Source organism: Myzus persicae, unplaced genomic scaffold, assembly GCF_001856785.1.
Source record: "Myzus persicae strain clone G006 unplaced genomic scaffold, MPER_G0061.0, whole genome shotgun sequence".
In the NCBI taxonomy this organism is placed as follows: domain Eukaryota; kingdom Metazoa; phylum Arthropoda; class Insecta; order Hemiptera; family Aphididae; genus Myzus; species Myzus persicae.
The window spans coordinates 155661-172001 of record NW_019101277.1 but is presented as its reverse complement, the minus strand read 5'-3'; the positions used below and the strand labels follow the sequence as shown (position 1 = coordinate 172001).

General features: G+C 28.0%; 1 protein-coding gene across 5 annotated transcripts; it reads right to left on the bottom strand.

Moving 5' to 3' along the window:
- Positions 1-660: 660 nt before the first annotated feature.
- LOC111028525 (probable low-specificity L-threonine aldolase 2) lies at positions 661-14914 on the bottom strand. Of its 5 annotated transcripts, none has more exons than XM_022307209.1 (10): positions 11253-11426; positions 10521-10634; positions 7289-7409; positions 7024-7107; positions 5867-5955; positions 4802-4987; positions 3387-3580; positions 2937-3073; positions 2526-2650; positions 661-944 (listed from the first exon to the last, which is right to left on the bottom strand). In XM_022307209.1, exons 2-10 carry the CDS (start codon positions 10548-10550, stop codon positions 756-758), a joined length of 1155 nt encoding a protein of 384 aa, XP_022162901.1. In that variant the 5' UTR covers positions 10551-10634; positions 11253-11426; the 3' UTR covers positions 661-755. The 5 variants fall into 5 exon arrangements, with proteins under 5 accessions (XP_022162901.1, XP_022162900.1, XP_022162898.1 ...); XM_022307206.1 differs by lacking the exon at positions 11253-11426 and adding an exon at positions 14784-14914 and having other exon boundaries at positions 756-944; positions 7289-7436; XM_022307205.1 differs by having other exon boundaries at positions 756-944; positions 7289-7436; positions 11253-11425.
- Positions 14915-16341: the final 1427 nt, after the last annotated feature.

Below are 16341 nucleotides of genomic sequence, written 5' to 3'. Positions count from 1 at the left end.
ATGAAATAAATTGGTACATTGAAGGGGTGAAATGTAAAAACTTCTCAGATATTTTCAAAAGCGCATGGGAAGACAATAATATTGTTGAAAATCAGGAATTTTGACGCAAAACCTTGCAGTATCTTTCTAAGTTACATTTGTAACTAACTATAGGCGTTAATTTATGGGGAAAACCGTCCTCTCTTTAAAAATTAAACAAGGCAATGCCCCTCTCGGTATTTTGTAGGTAATAAACTAATAATATATTTTTGAAAACGCATTTTAGATTTGTAATAGTTGTTATTCAAAAAAAGATACCTATAATATTTTAAGTGATTAAAATATATATATATTGAAAAATGTTACACTTTATATTTATTAACTTATTTTTCTTAAATGCTATGGTAACGTAATTACTAATTAGTTTCATGCTCAATGGTAATAGTTTTTTGGATCGGTGGTTAGTTATGCTAAAAGTACTTTTTAAATGTGTCCATTATAAATTGTTGGTAAGTGGGTGGGTGGTGAGTTTATTTTAGATTCGTTTCGACACTGAATCCACCAATCTATAAAATACTCAGATATTCAATAATTATTTAAGTACCTACCTACTTTGGTATAAGTTTACGCACAGAAGATAAAAATAATATTATTAAGGTTTTTTTTATTTGATAATACAAATTACATTGACACCAGTATTTTAAAACATTTATTTAAATGTATAAAATATTATTAATATATACAGTTACACAATTTTGATAGCAGTGGATCGGTTTTTATCGGTTGCAGGTCGTGTCGATTTTTCCAATGACGTACTTAATCTTTTCAATGGCCATGTCCACGTCTGTGTCGGTGATTTTTTTGTGCGTCACGATCCTCACTCTTGCATCGTTTATCTGCGCTATCCTCACGGCGGTCGATCGTATCTTATTATTCGTCTTACTGTCGAGTCCGTCAGCGTCCACCTGTGTGAGGGATGTTAGGTAATTGATAAATTATTCTTTACATCATGTTCAGTGAAAACGTAAAACGACCTTAATGGCCGTTAATATCACTTATGGAGTAGGTAAAAATATTTAAATATAACAAACACGGTACAAGGCAACGCAATTTCAAATAGTCAAAGCTACCATAGGTATCGATTACGCAATAGGTACCTACATCAATACTAGGCATGGTACATTATAGTCTACTGGGATACTAGGTTAGTTTAATACCTATTATGAATTCAGGGGCGCAATTTCAATAAAAAAGGTGGGGGTGCTGAAGCCCCTTTATTTTTTTTTCATATTATCTTATGGTTGTGGATGCCTGCATAATGACTATTAAAATTAAAATAAGTATAAAAAATATTGGGGGTGCTAAGCACCCCCAAGCACCCCCCCCCCCAAATTGCGCCTATGAATTTATGATAGTAGGTCTTGATTATAATAATAAAATACTTTTGCTATATTACTATACCTAAAACATTTTTTATGAAGATCTACTAAGAGTACCTTCATATACTTTTTGCTTGAGGTGCCATATTAGTGTAGGTATTAATGGTATTACAAAATATATTACCTACAGCGTTATTTTAGCAAATTTTTTTGGGGGGGTTTGGGAAGCTAGGAGAGGCCATTTAATGTATAATAGTAATTAGAAAATTCTAAAAAGGTAGATCGACTTTTAAATTATTGTGCTATGTTTAAATCGTCTATGATGCACCATTTGGCATCCTCTAAAACTGAGCACTTATCTCCGAAGTCACGCCATTCATATACCTACCATAGTTGCACATTTTTTATTATGTTTTTAGTTTTTTAGTTCATTTTTCTGTAGTCGAATGATTTCTGATTACGTACATCAATAGGTATTAATAATAATAAGAGATATGTAGGTACTTAGATTAAAAAAAACAAATAATAGAAGTTACATATTGTAATCAATTTATATTTTTTATGTTTTGTTGTCTTAAAATTATCGATCTATAATTTATTAATAACACGTCGTAACCGCATGCAGTGATGGGTAAATTAATATATTGAACTAGATATTAATACGCTATACGCATCTATACCTATTTGCCGTAGATAGGTATCTAAATGTATTGAATTATACATGTAAGCAGCCATTTACACAGACATTTATAAAGTTTATTTTCTTTTGAAGTGTTAAAAAAAATTGTCAGGCCCGGTCAAAAATCTATTTCATACAAAATGCCCATAGGTTGTTCTTAAAGGAAATTAAAAATAAATAATCATTGTTAAATCGAAGAATAATAATTTTAGTTATTTCGTTTTAATTCAAAAATTGTATTTGAATGGGATGTACTTGAAACTTAAGTGTATTTTTATATTTTACTGTATGCAATGACTTTTTCAAAACATTCAAATGAATGTTATGCTATTACCTTTTTTTACACTAAAAACGTATTCATACCGTTCTACGGTAACTGGTAAGTCGGCATTGATTCAAAAGTTATATATTATATACACACATAACATCCGTACATGCATATCGTGAAAGACGACAATAGAATTTTAAAAACAAACTGGTTTTACTACCTTTATAAGTTCGGAAACGAAGTATTTGGCGTCGACTCGAGGTGGGTTAATGTTCACCAAAAGTATGTTTGTGTCGAGCGCATCCGGGTTGACGGTCACATGGGGACTTGCCATCCTTTGGATAGCTGCATGTAATACAAATATTAAATAAATAATAATAATTAATCGTAATCAATTTGCAATGCCATAAACACAAGTTCGGTAACAATTAATTCTAATGAAATGCTGTTAAATGATCCATTTCCGGGCAGTACATTATTGTGGGATTGGTCTATTATTATACTGTTCTAACTTCTAAGCTCCCTCGACCCCCATGATTTCCACCATTGAGTACCTATATAACTAATGAGTAATAACAAACTAATAACATATAGTATGATATTTTAGTCAAATCAATCATCGTTTGTATACCGTAAGCTATTTTCTTGGCGTTTCTGTGATCGTCGGCCAGCCTTTCCACGCAATTATCTAATGCGTACAGTCCCGCCGCGGCCACGATCCCAGCTTGACGCATGGCACCACCCAACACTTTTCTGATTCTTCTGGCCCTGTAAGCCGAAATTAAAATATTTATTGTTATCATTACAATTTTACTTTTGGTACACATGGTGTGACTGCAGATGGTTTTTTTCGTGTATGTATGGCACCAATAATTCTATTTCTAAGTATTTGAATTTTGATTTTGGTACTTATTTTGACTAAAATAATAACTGTACTAAACTTTTGCTAAAAATCAAAATTTTAACAATTGTATTTACTTTAGTGCACCTTTAAATGCAATTTTTTAATTAGATAAAAAAACTCGTTTTGGGGTACTTTATTTACTAGACGTATTGAACATAATTATTAATTATTAATTACCTTTCGATGAACAATTTTTCACCGACTAAAATGGAACCGATTGGGGCTCCAAGACCTTTACTCAAGCAAAACGTCACGGAATCGCAGTGCTTCACTATGCGGCTGACTGGGACCCCGAGACTCACTGCTGCGTTAAACACTCTTGCTCCGTCCATATGCAAAGGTATATTTCTCTCTTTGGTGAGTTTTCCCAACTGAAATGTTCAATAATGTACACGTATTATATTTCACATTATTTTTACTTAATACTATTGTGTTTTAATAACAATTATATTTTATTCTTATATTGATGTAATTGCTGCAGGTTAATCGACTATCAGTATCAGAAATATGGATAGCAAATTTTTGTTCTTCGAAATTACTTATTGAAGAGCAAGAGAGCAGTTTAAACACTTAGAACTTTAGAAGTATCTAGATATGTACTTATTATCTATTGCCCCAAAGGGCCATGCATTAGTAATAGTGAGAATTTTTATATTAAAATATCAGCTAAAAGTAATACCAGAATAAAAAAGAGAATTTCCTTATAGTTGTCGAAGCAAGTATTAGGTATAATAAAATGTTATATAGTTACTGCTGAAATCACAATCAACTGAAAAGAAGGTAATTTGAATGATTTAAAAATTAAAATTAGTTAAACTTAAAGAAAGTTAGTATCATTACATAATACATATTTACATTGAACAATCGTGTATTAAATTTTAGAAGAAGTTGGTAATAATAAGTAGGCAATAACACTTAAGTATTTTGATATATTTTGATATATTTTAATTTTTAAGCGGTTTCGAAATATTTTATCTAATTATTATTTTACTCGTATTAACCTTACATTCTAAATTGAATTTTCATTCATTTTGAATTCCACAATTGAATATGTTATAAAAGTATATGGAACTACGTTGTTGTAGCTTGTAATTTGAGTAACCTTATACTATATAGATATCAAATTAGTATTACCTATAGTTATAACTTATAATAAAGGTGTAGAAATATATTTTTCAAATATGCTCGAAAATAAATTGTTTTTGATTATGAGTTACGAAACACCATTGACCTTAAAATTATGAAAATATAATTATTTCGAAGTTATATATCATCCAATTATCATTACTCATTATCATGATTATTTACTTAATATTTAGACTTTAGAGGCTGTATATGTACATGGCGAATTAGTAATTATTTATCAATATAATAATAATTACAATAGAGAACATAAAATGTTCACGTAATTTGTGCAGTAATTATCAGTATTTAGCAAGTTATAAATCTGTCAACGATACTGTAAGCTAATGTTTACATGCCTAAACAACTGTTTTCCTGAAAATCATTCTAGTTAAAAAGGCAATACCTAAGTAGGAATATGTAATATATACATTCAATAAATTATTATTGTATTATATTATATTTGTTACCTGATCAATCCATTCGACAGGCAATACAGTACCACCACAATAGTTGTGAGTGTTTTCTATGCACACTAGTGTAGTATATGGTTCATGCGGATCTGGGAACTCCGGTCGTATTTTTCCAAGTAACTCTGTCATATCCAAGGTACCATCGTCCAAATTCCTAACTTCTCTCATTTGCAACCCGGCAATCTGTTAGAATGCCAAAATTAATAAAAAAAAAAAAATGTACTGGAATGTTCATTTTTTATGAGTGTTAGAAGTTCAAATTTTTTCGACATTAATTTCACTTGTAAAATAACTATTTATACTAAATCTATTTTTGATATCCTGTTGTAATTAGAAAACTAATTACTGTAGTTTCTTGACATTTTCACCTAACATTGATTTTATCATGTTTATAAATATTTAAACTTCTTTAAGCTATTTAAATTTATCAGTCATTTCCATTTTAGTTTTTTTACAGTTATTCTCGATAAAAACTTATTCTATTGATCAAAAAGATGTAATACAAGATCCTCATATACGTTGTTCTTATAGCTATATTAAAATATTAAAAATACATAAGCATACATTTTTTTAATATTAATTTTAAGCTCAAGTTTTGACAAAATTCGACAAAACCACAAACTATTTTGTGGTAATACGATTAATAAAATATTCAATTTTTATAGCTAAGAATTAAAAAATGTATATAAGCTATTCCTCAGTTTTTTGTTGGAATTAAAAAAAATTAACACAAATCTATAAAAATGTTCATGATGTGATGATGATGATGATGATGATGATGATGATGATGATGATGATGATGATGATGTTTATATCAAAATAGCTCGAAAATTGAGAAAATTTGCAAATTATTTTGTAGTTATAAATGTATAAAATGTTCAATTTTTATATAGTATTTTTACAATTATACATAAAATACATGAATACTCAACACCTTAATTAAAGTGGAACTAATGGATTGTTTTTTTAATCAAACGTTATTAATTATTATTATAATATTGATAGTACACTTCTAAATAATAAAAAATATACACACACGAAATTGTATATATATTTAGGTACCTGTGAAGCTCCACCTTGTTCCCACAGCAAAATATGACTTTTATGGCCCACTATTACTTCACCACCACGCTGTTTTGAATGAACCATCACTAGAAATTGTAATTTTCAATTGTAAAAAACATTATAAAATCATAGATCGAATAATTAATTATCAACTAATATAACAGTAAACACTTACTAAACTTATTTGCTTTGTAAATTGTAAAAAAGTAATAGATAATTTCCATTCAACCACATATAAATATTAAATTTCACAAACCCTTCCAAAGCACTAAGAAAGTAAGTAAAGTAATAAGTATAGTTAATATTGTTAAAATCTAAATTGTTGGTTGTTTTTTTTTTTTTTTGGGGGGGGGGAGGTGCATATAAAGTTGCTTTTACTTTTTTGTAATAATTTATATTTTTTAATTTGATTGATTTCACCTTATACAATATTATTTATATTATAATGTATACTGATTAATTAAGTTCAACTTTAAAAATTCAAATATTATAGTATTTAGAATACAAATCTTTAATAATTGAATTGAATAATACATGTTCTTAAAATTATGTGAACTATATTTTTGTGATTAATAGAAATTTGAGTTATTTCTTGAGATATACATATATGGTAGTTATATAATATATATGTTTCAATATTGTTCGTTCAATATTGTTAAAATTTAAATTGTTGATACTTTTCGTGATTACGAATCTCTAATCAGTGTATAGTGTATATCCATAGGCATGCTAATTTTTTATAATAAGATATCCATATAGTATATTCATTTTGGTTAGGTACTGATATATTATATATACATTTGTAAATAGGATCCGGATGTATAATATATACCTCTCAAAGCTCCAATACATTATAGATACTGAAAATATCTACACAAAATGTCACAGATACAAAGTTAGTACGTTTGTTTTACATATAGATAAAAGTAATCTATATTTTTTATTAATTAGCTTTCACACGTCATTAAATTATTTTAAAATCCAAACATTTTACATGTTAAGTCAAAATAATATAGGTATTACAACCAAAACGCATAATTTGGTCAAATTAACCTAGAATCTAAGAATATTCATAAATAACCCAATATTATGATTTTCAAATTATTGAATGCCAGAAAATTAAATTAAATTAAATTACAAATATGTTTAATTACTTGCAATCAAATTTCCCATGAGTCCGCTTGGTAAAAATATTGCCGCTTCTTTCTCAAATAGTTTCGACGTTTTCTCTTCCAAAACTATAATAATTAAAAAATATCAAACAACAATGAGCTAAGCAAAAGAGAATAGAAGTTAGTTAAAACTATAATTTTACCTTTAAATAGTAACGGTTTAATAATTACAAATAAATTATTTCTGTACTATATTATCACACTTAGATTAGTTGTGTTAGGCTTAAAAACCGTTGTTCAAACTTACGATTTATGGTGGGATCCTCTCCGTAACCATCGTCACCGACTTCAGCATCGAACATTGCTTGGCGCATAGGGACATCCGGTTTCGTTACTGTATCGCTTCTCAAGTCGATCACTTCACCCAGCTGCAAATCATTTTCGGATGGCACCAGCTTTAAAGTTTTGAACGTGTACATTATTTATATTTTAATTAAAATTAAAATCTCGGGTACAGTAATAATATTATATACTAGGTATACTAAAGTACTTTCTATTTTCAGTTAAAACCACGGACTGTGCCAGTTTTAGTGTTAACTGAATTATTTATAATAAAATACAACGAAAAACGTGTTTGTTATCGTTTTCAAGCATATAATATGCATAGGCGTGTCTAGAGTTCTAGACCTTTTTTGCAGGTCGTGGAGTCAAGTTTAATATATGAATGTGAAACCAAGCGGGGATAAGGAGTTTGATCCCCAAATGTTGAGAAAAAAAATCATGATTAGGAACATTATTGTGAGTACTGAAAATAATAAATAATACAAGTGATAAAAATGAAAAAAAACCTTTTAATATTTAAAAGTAACAGCAATATTATTGATATCACTCTTACACATGTTTCGTAAAATTTCTCAGGTCGTGCATATCTTGCTTGCACGACCTGTAGACCCACCTATTATATATACCCACTATAACATGTTGAAAACACTTTCATTTGCGTGAATGGTTCATTAATTATAAATAATTTAACCATATAGGTATAACAACGATCCAAATAATTTTTTTTATTATATAAATTTATCAAACAAATAAATTATGATGTTTTTAATATTATTTTATCTTAATCGTGATTAAACGATGATGAAATTATTATATTGTGAATGACGAGGGCTAATGAATTTTTATCAGCTATTAATACACTTAATTACAATTAGTTTCTATAGTTTATACTTAATACTAACAATATCAGTATTATAGTAGTACGTTACTTATACAGTTATACCTTTACGCTACACCTATAACAATTTTACTTAATGTGTTACCTACTGTAGACTAAGATAAACATTTCCTTATCGAAACACATTATTGTCTATGCAATATCATGGACCATATTTATTGAAATCAAAACAATGGGTAAATACAAGTTTAAAAAAAAAAAACTATATTGGTTCTATTGAGTTTTTAATTTTTTTCCGCACTTCTAATATGCTTCTATGTGTAATTCCTATTTATTTTTGTCAAATATTATTTTAATTCGAACAATAAATAAATAATAAATTACAATTAGCCAAGTTCTAAATAGTAAATAATTAAGAGCATTTTTTTTACCTTATGATTATTGAAGAAATAATAAATTATAACTCATATGAGTGTTTTTATAAATTACCTAATGCCGAGTTAAAGTTTTTATTTTATAAAACCAAAAGCTATAAAGAGCAATAGATTTTATCAAATAATAAAGAGTCAGGAGTTTTATAAATAATTTTTTTAAAAATTTTTTATTACACAATCTGTTCATACATATATTGAACAATAAGTGAATGGCATGTTGTGAAGACAAATAAAGAGGGAGTCTAGTTGATGTATAAACATGCAAGTTCATAAACTTTCAGAATTGAAAAAAAAATCACGTTTGTGTAATCAGAATTTGAAAAATAGCTAACAAAAAAAAAAAATTGGGGCAAGTAGGTACCATAATTTTCTTATTCCGAATCGATACGAACTCAGAAGTGTACATTTAAACACGAATAACTTGCGTGGTGCTCTCAAGAGCATTGATCAGAAGAAGGATGTATAAGTACCTAGGTATATTGTAATGTGTAGAGTTTTCAATTAAAAAGTAAATGGCTTAAAGTTTGAAACTAGAAAATAGTTAATGCCTTTTCAATTTTAAGTACATGAAATTGTTGGTTTATGACAGCTGAAGTATGAAATGTACTCTTCTGATTCGAGTGTTTTCAAATCTCAAGAAAACACGGTATCGATTATACTTCAGTTAGTACTAATATAACCGAAGGTAAAGTTCAACGGAAAGTTCCTAATTTTAACAAGTAACGGTTGTCAGTCATACTGGTTACGCCGATTAAGTGGGAGATTGTAAACTCGGCCCTAAGAAAAAACATTTTCAAAAGGTGGATTGTTAACTCGGCCCGGGTTTTTTTCAGGTCAATATTATTTAAATGTAAACTCGGCCCGGGTTTTTTCAGGTCAAAATTATTTAGATGTAAACTCGGCCCCGATTTTTTTCAGGTAAAAATAATTTAGGTGTAAAAACCATGATTTTTCTTATAATATTTTTGAGAAACATTTAGCATTACCCAGAGGACACTACGAGAGGAGGCGGTTCTCATTATCCTCCAAAAATTATTTTCATTTTCATATTATTATTCATAGTATGAAATTCGTTATTTAAATGAAAAATGTAATTAAAATGTTATTATATTTATAATAAAATAATAATAAATGTATTTATATAAATGTATAAGTGTAAAAATATGTAAAAATATAATAAAAAATAAATAAGTAATATTGTAGTGTAAATAATGAGTGAAAAATTTTATTATAATAATATATAAATCTAGTTTTTTTAAGTAAAAAGATATGTATTTTACATATTCACTCACTGATATATCTTTATTTTTATATTTTGTAAGTGTTCTTTCTAAGAGTTCTTTTTTTTTTTTTAGTTTTTATATTTTGGAATTTAAATGGTGCATCTAGGCTGTTGATTTTAATGTACGTTTCTGTTTGTACTTCTTTTAATTTTGAAATGACGGAATATATATTGGGGTGAGTGGAATTAAAACTTGAATTAAAATGCGCATGAAATGATTCACATGCATTTGTTGTTAAATACGTTTCAACTGATGCACTGGCCCACATTTCAGGCGGAAGCATAGAATCTTCTCCTATGTATGTTTTCAGGCCGAGTTTACAATCGATTTATTTTACTACCTGAAATTTCCGGGCCGAGTTTACAATCTACCTATTTTTACTATCTAAAATTCTCGGGCCGAGTTTACAACAAAAAAGGTACCTTCGGGCCCAGTTTACATTTACCCGATTAAGTCTATACAAAGAGAAAATATGATTTTACTGACATCTTATAGAGGTTTACACATAAAAATACATGATTCGCAAAATGAAAAGCCTTCTCATCAGATAGAATAAGTATTTAATATTTTATTCTATGATAAATAATTAAGTTAATTAAACTATTAAAGTAACAATTACCAAATAAAAATATTTCTACTAACCTTTTCATAAGCTTTTAATTGACTTGACATATCGACGTTTTTAGAAATTATTTTTTCCTATATAGATGAATATGCACCTGCAGATTAGTTTGCAATATTCTTTACTTGACACCACTAGAACATTGAAACAATTAATTATGACTTTTATATTATTATAAGTTATAACTATCATATATTAATTTGTATATTAACAGTAGGTAAGTAACTCAATAAAAATATGTAGATTTAAGACTAAATTAAAATAAAATAATTTGATTTTTATACGTATAAATATTAGAAATTATTGCTTCGAGAATCATAAATTGAGACCCTCAGGAAGAGATATATAAAAACAATAACTTTTAGGCTTGAAAAATGAATACACTTAACTACAATATAGACAGACGACTGTAAAATATAAGGAGTTAAGACTTAACACTTCCCACCGGCAGGTTACAGGTAGATAAGTACCTAATTGAGTACATTAACCGTACTCAAAATTGAAATACATCTGATCGATAAGTGTAAATCTAGGCACTACCTTCTAACGAGATACTTTTACAAATGAATAATGAAATTGATATATGTATATATGTATATTTATATGTATGATTAATTTATTAATCGTGACAAGCATTACCTTAAATAGTTTAGCTAAATGTAAGGGTACCTTTATTTTTTACCCTAATATCTTCTTGAATTCTTATGCACTTACACTTATATTTTGTGATTAGTTGCATAAACTGTACTTACATCGCTAAACTGGTAAAATTTTTAAATTAATTTCATCATTACACACGGCTTATTAGATTGCACCATACACAAATAGAGGCGATCGACGTCGTGATTGTTATCAATGTACAATATTATACTTTAATTTTAATAAACATAGGTTTAAAAATGATGAAATATCACAAAAACAAATATATATGTTAACAAAACTTTTTATTTTTTTCTAAACTGAACACATTGAATTTAATTATGACAATATCATTTTACAATTGTCCTTATATTTTATAAATCAGTAACCTACTATATGGTCTTTGCCCACTTTAAAAATTAATAACCACTATGGCGTTGCGTATAATATCTCAGCAATTAAAATAATAGTGTGTATAACTTAATTAATTGGACAAAAGATTAATCTGGCTATTGATAATCTGTTATCTAAACTGTTTGTTCTTCAATTACATTCATATGTGTGTAATGTGTTTAAATAATATTTATTATTTGTCATAATTTCATTATGAAGCGCGAACATGATTCACCGATTACAAATTATAATTTTCCTCTAAAATCAATACTACTATCCATATTTGTGGCTTAACACAAAAATAGTTAGTCTTGTTTTTTTTATAAATAATTTTAATTTTGTAATTTCTATTACATACATATTTATACTTTTCTAGCGCTATAAAATTCCATCTCTGATAATAATAATAGTTGCTTAGAGCAAAAATTATCACATCTTACATAGTCAAGTAGGTATCATATAATTTCATGAAATATCAAACTTACATATTATTATCACGTATTATCATCGTAAACGAAAATATATCGTTTAGTGGTGTTGGTCCATCCCATATTATGCCTTTAATGATATTTTATTACATAGGTATTTATACAGTATTATACTTATTGCAGTATTACAGTAGATAATTTATTTTGTTATTAATAATGTCATTCACGGTAGGTTGAACCAGTGACGTATTGAACTTATTTTTATAAGAAGCAAAGATTAATCCATGATACCCGTAGATAATATGTATTACGTATATATTTAAGATTTGTGTTATTTTTTAATAAAGGTACTATAATTATTATTTACGAATTATGTACAAATTGTCATAATTAGATGTTCACTGTTCATACCTTGAGTTTTCAAAAATTAGCATGCAATGTTCAATCACTAGGATTTCACTTACTTTTTTTAATTAACTAATATTTTTAATAATAAATAGCACATAGGTATTATAATGAAGTTTTATATGGTTTTCTTAAAGTTAGGTTAAAAATAAACAGTTGTACCAATTTTAAAGTCTAAGCTGAATAAATATTTAATGTTGAAAACCAATTTATGAATACATTTTAATAGTAAACAAAATCTTAACTAGGTAGTCAATCACTGTTCTGTTTGTCCTACCAAATAGTTTGTACATTTTCTGACTTTTTATTTTTTACAAAGATACTCTTTTTTATTTTTTAGACTTTCATTAGTAAATATTTTCCTAGGATTTAATGGTGTAGTCTCAGTCCATACAATATACGGAAATGAGCAACCAGTTTCAATAATATACGTCCCCAAATCATATTCTATTTGATATTTTGATTCAACTTACTATGCACCATTAAGATTGTCCTAAGTGAATAGAGCATGCTTCAATTTGGAATTTGGACAGACTGAAGAAATTATACTTGGTATTCTTGCACGAAAGTAAAAACAATATTGCCCAATCGATAATAGTATGCCTAAAAAGAAAAAAAGATTTCGCCAGTAAAGACGGCACCCAATCGTTTCATACGACCACACGGGATATTTCCTAAAGAATAACACATTTCACAAACATTGAACGCACTCATTTATACGATTACAGATTAGCTGACGTTAGGTTCAAGGTTTTACGAAACTATACAATACATTCTAAGCTTCTGAACCACGGTATAGAATACTCACAATAGTATACCGACAACAGACGTATGAGTGGGCAGTGGTAACAGGAAATGTCTGGTGTATAAGGATCGATTACTTGTCATACTTTAACTGGAAAAGTTACAATACTTCATGTATATGAATGCATTCAATTCAATTCATGGAATTTAGTTGTAAATGCTTACATGGATTTATAATTTTCTATTTCTATATAGGTAGTCTATAAAAGTTCAAGAAATCGATAACATATGAACAGTTACCAACATTTGTATACCTAAACTGTTAATCGCCCATCAGTTGACCATTGACCAATCATCAAGATTATTTCCATATAATGTAGACGATAAGGTTGACTGACATAGTGACATGGATGACTTATCAAATTATTATTATTTATTAAAAATGTCATAAATATTACGCACACGTATTAGTAAGTTGCTAAGGCATACCTACGCAGTACAGGCCTCTATAGATACATACTACTATACTAGGCGAATTATTTCAGCGATGACGCCAGCCAAATCAACGTAAAAATTAGCTTACAATTAAATAACTTTTTTTAGATTATGACGTGTTCACACTAGTGAACCGAGCGAATAAAATCCACCATCGCCTGTGATCGATCCCGAATGTTCAATTGTAGGCCAACCTTCGCTAAAGACTTTCGCTCAAGTTTTTTAAAATTAAACACGTTGTTTTGACTGAGTATATTCACACTGAGCGAATATTCGCCTAACATTTCCGAGATTATTTTCATTGTTTTTAAAATCAACCTCTGGAAATTGTATGTTTTTACTTCAAATTTTTCAATTACAAAAATGTAAACTTAATAATAATGAATAATTGATTTAGTAAATGTTATTATTGAGATGAATCGTAAGAAAATAGACTTACGTAAAGTTAGCCCACCCAAAGTTGCACATTGGCTCCAAATCATTATCAATATTTTTATATTTTTTTAGTTTTTTAAGAAAAGAAAATATAAGGTTTTTGAAACTGGTGGACTTATCACATATTGGTATGAAATGTTAAATGTTTATAGCTAAGGCTTAACATTTAAAAAAAGGTTCTTAATTTACTTGTCCGTACTAGGATCAATAAATCTAAAAATACATACAATTTGATTTTGTTAAAAGTAAATTTAGATTTTTGTTTATCTTGTTGTACATAAAAACTTTACTCGTGTGGATTTGAAACGTAGGTATATTTTAATTTATAATATATTTTACTATAATGATGACATTTCAATTCAAATTTAACACTGTGACCCATTCTGCACTTACTGTACTGCAGCAGTGTGATACGGGTACCCACTTGCCCACCTACTACTGTACTGTAACAGAGTGATACGGGTACCCACTTGCTCATATTTTTGTAACATACGAGTAGATATGTTTTTTTGACTGAGTACAGCTTTTTTTCCTAATCGATTTTCCCGAGGCCGATTTTTGTAACACTTTGTTTATTGCCATAAAAACGCAAATCAACGATAATAATAATTAAAAAAATAAATGTAATAAAAAAAAGAACCAACTGGATCTAATTAACATACGAATTACAATTTTAGAACAGTTTCACATCAACTGAATAAAATGTCATTATTATACTATATCTATATAATACTATATACGTACCTATAGTAGTATAGTGTATTTAAGTTGTCTTACACTCTTACTTGAAGCTCGTGTGGAATCTCTCTTAACAACGTGAACATCATGTACAATGCACGATGCACCTACCTACTTCACAACACCGAGAATGTGAATGAATTAAGTACATAATTTACGGTCAAAATGAAACGGCTTTAGGTATTTAAATACTGGTTACTGCCGTCATATAGCCATATGTTTATCTCCCCTACGTCGATACTCGTTATACTGTAGACAGTAGACACACTAATAATAATATTAGATAGTTGTCATTTGTTCAAAAATGTACGGTGAGAATACACTATATGCATACTTTATGCAGTCTGTACGTCTACGTTTCTACAACGCAGTACAAATGCATCATCAGCTAGTAATTTGTGTGTGGATACAAAATGACAAACATTAATATAAATAATGCTCAGCCAGATATGCAAGAAGCATTCAGCAGAGATCAAGCTACCAAAATTATTACTTTTATTTACATCGACGATAACTATAATTTACGTAACCAATTTTAAATTACAGCCACTTGCGAATTGTAAAAATTCTTATTTGCTCGTCTAAAAGTTTCTCATTTTTTACACATTTGTATATTTAATTTATCAAATAATAACCTTTTAGTAAATTATAGCTTTAAAATAAAGAAATAATAATATTAATTATAGAAGGTATTATTAAAACCAATAAATATATTTAGAAACGAACAGTATTAGCCTTTTATATTTATATTTATTTTATACATTCTGTTGTTAAAAAAAATTGTTTCGATTCAATTTATGATTTATTATATTATTAATGAATAACTAGCTTTACAAAGCTTATCGTATATTTATATGTTATATCTACTAGATAAATATAAATATATAATTGCAGTGAAGTAGTGAATTATAAGAAAAATATTAAAATGTACAGTGCAACAGTCTCAATACCTATGCTATTATAATAGGTTTTGTATTAAATTATGAATACTTTATCTCAACAATTGTATTTTTTTAAATTTTATCACTTTTGGGGGAATGGGGAAGTAGAAATACTCAGTAAAAACACGTACGTAACACAAATATACAAATTACAAGGTGAAACACCGGACACTGAGATATAAATTATATGAACTAGCGTATTTATTTCCGAAAACAACTAATTTTTTTTAACACTTATTTATACTTGCCTAAATGCATATTTATGGAATTTTTTATATAGTTAATGCCTACCTACATTCAAATAGTCGATTCTGATAAATGAAATACTTTGATACGTTATAAATACAACTACAACTTGGATCAAAACATAATTGTTAATTTGTTAAAATAAATCTTGTTAATTTGTCACATCATATTATTTTTCGTAGTATACCTAAAGAGCATAGGCAATAATACTCTTTATAGGGTCTGGTCATTGTCACTATAGCTAACTCACCAACAGTTTAAATCGAAAGTATCTGTCAACTTGTTATGAAAGCCCACACCGGATATGTATCAAGATGATTTTCACATTCACGTAAACAAATTGTTATACATCAATACATTATAACCTACACCAGGAG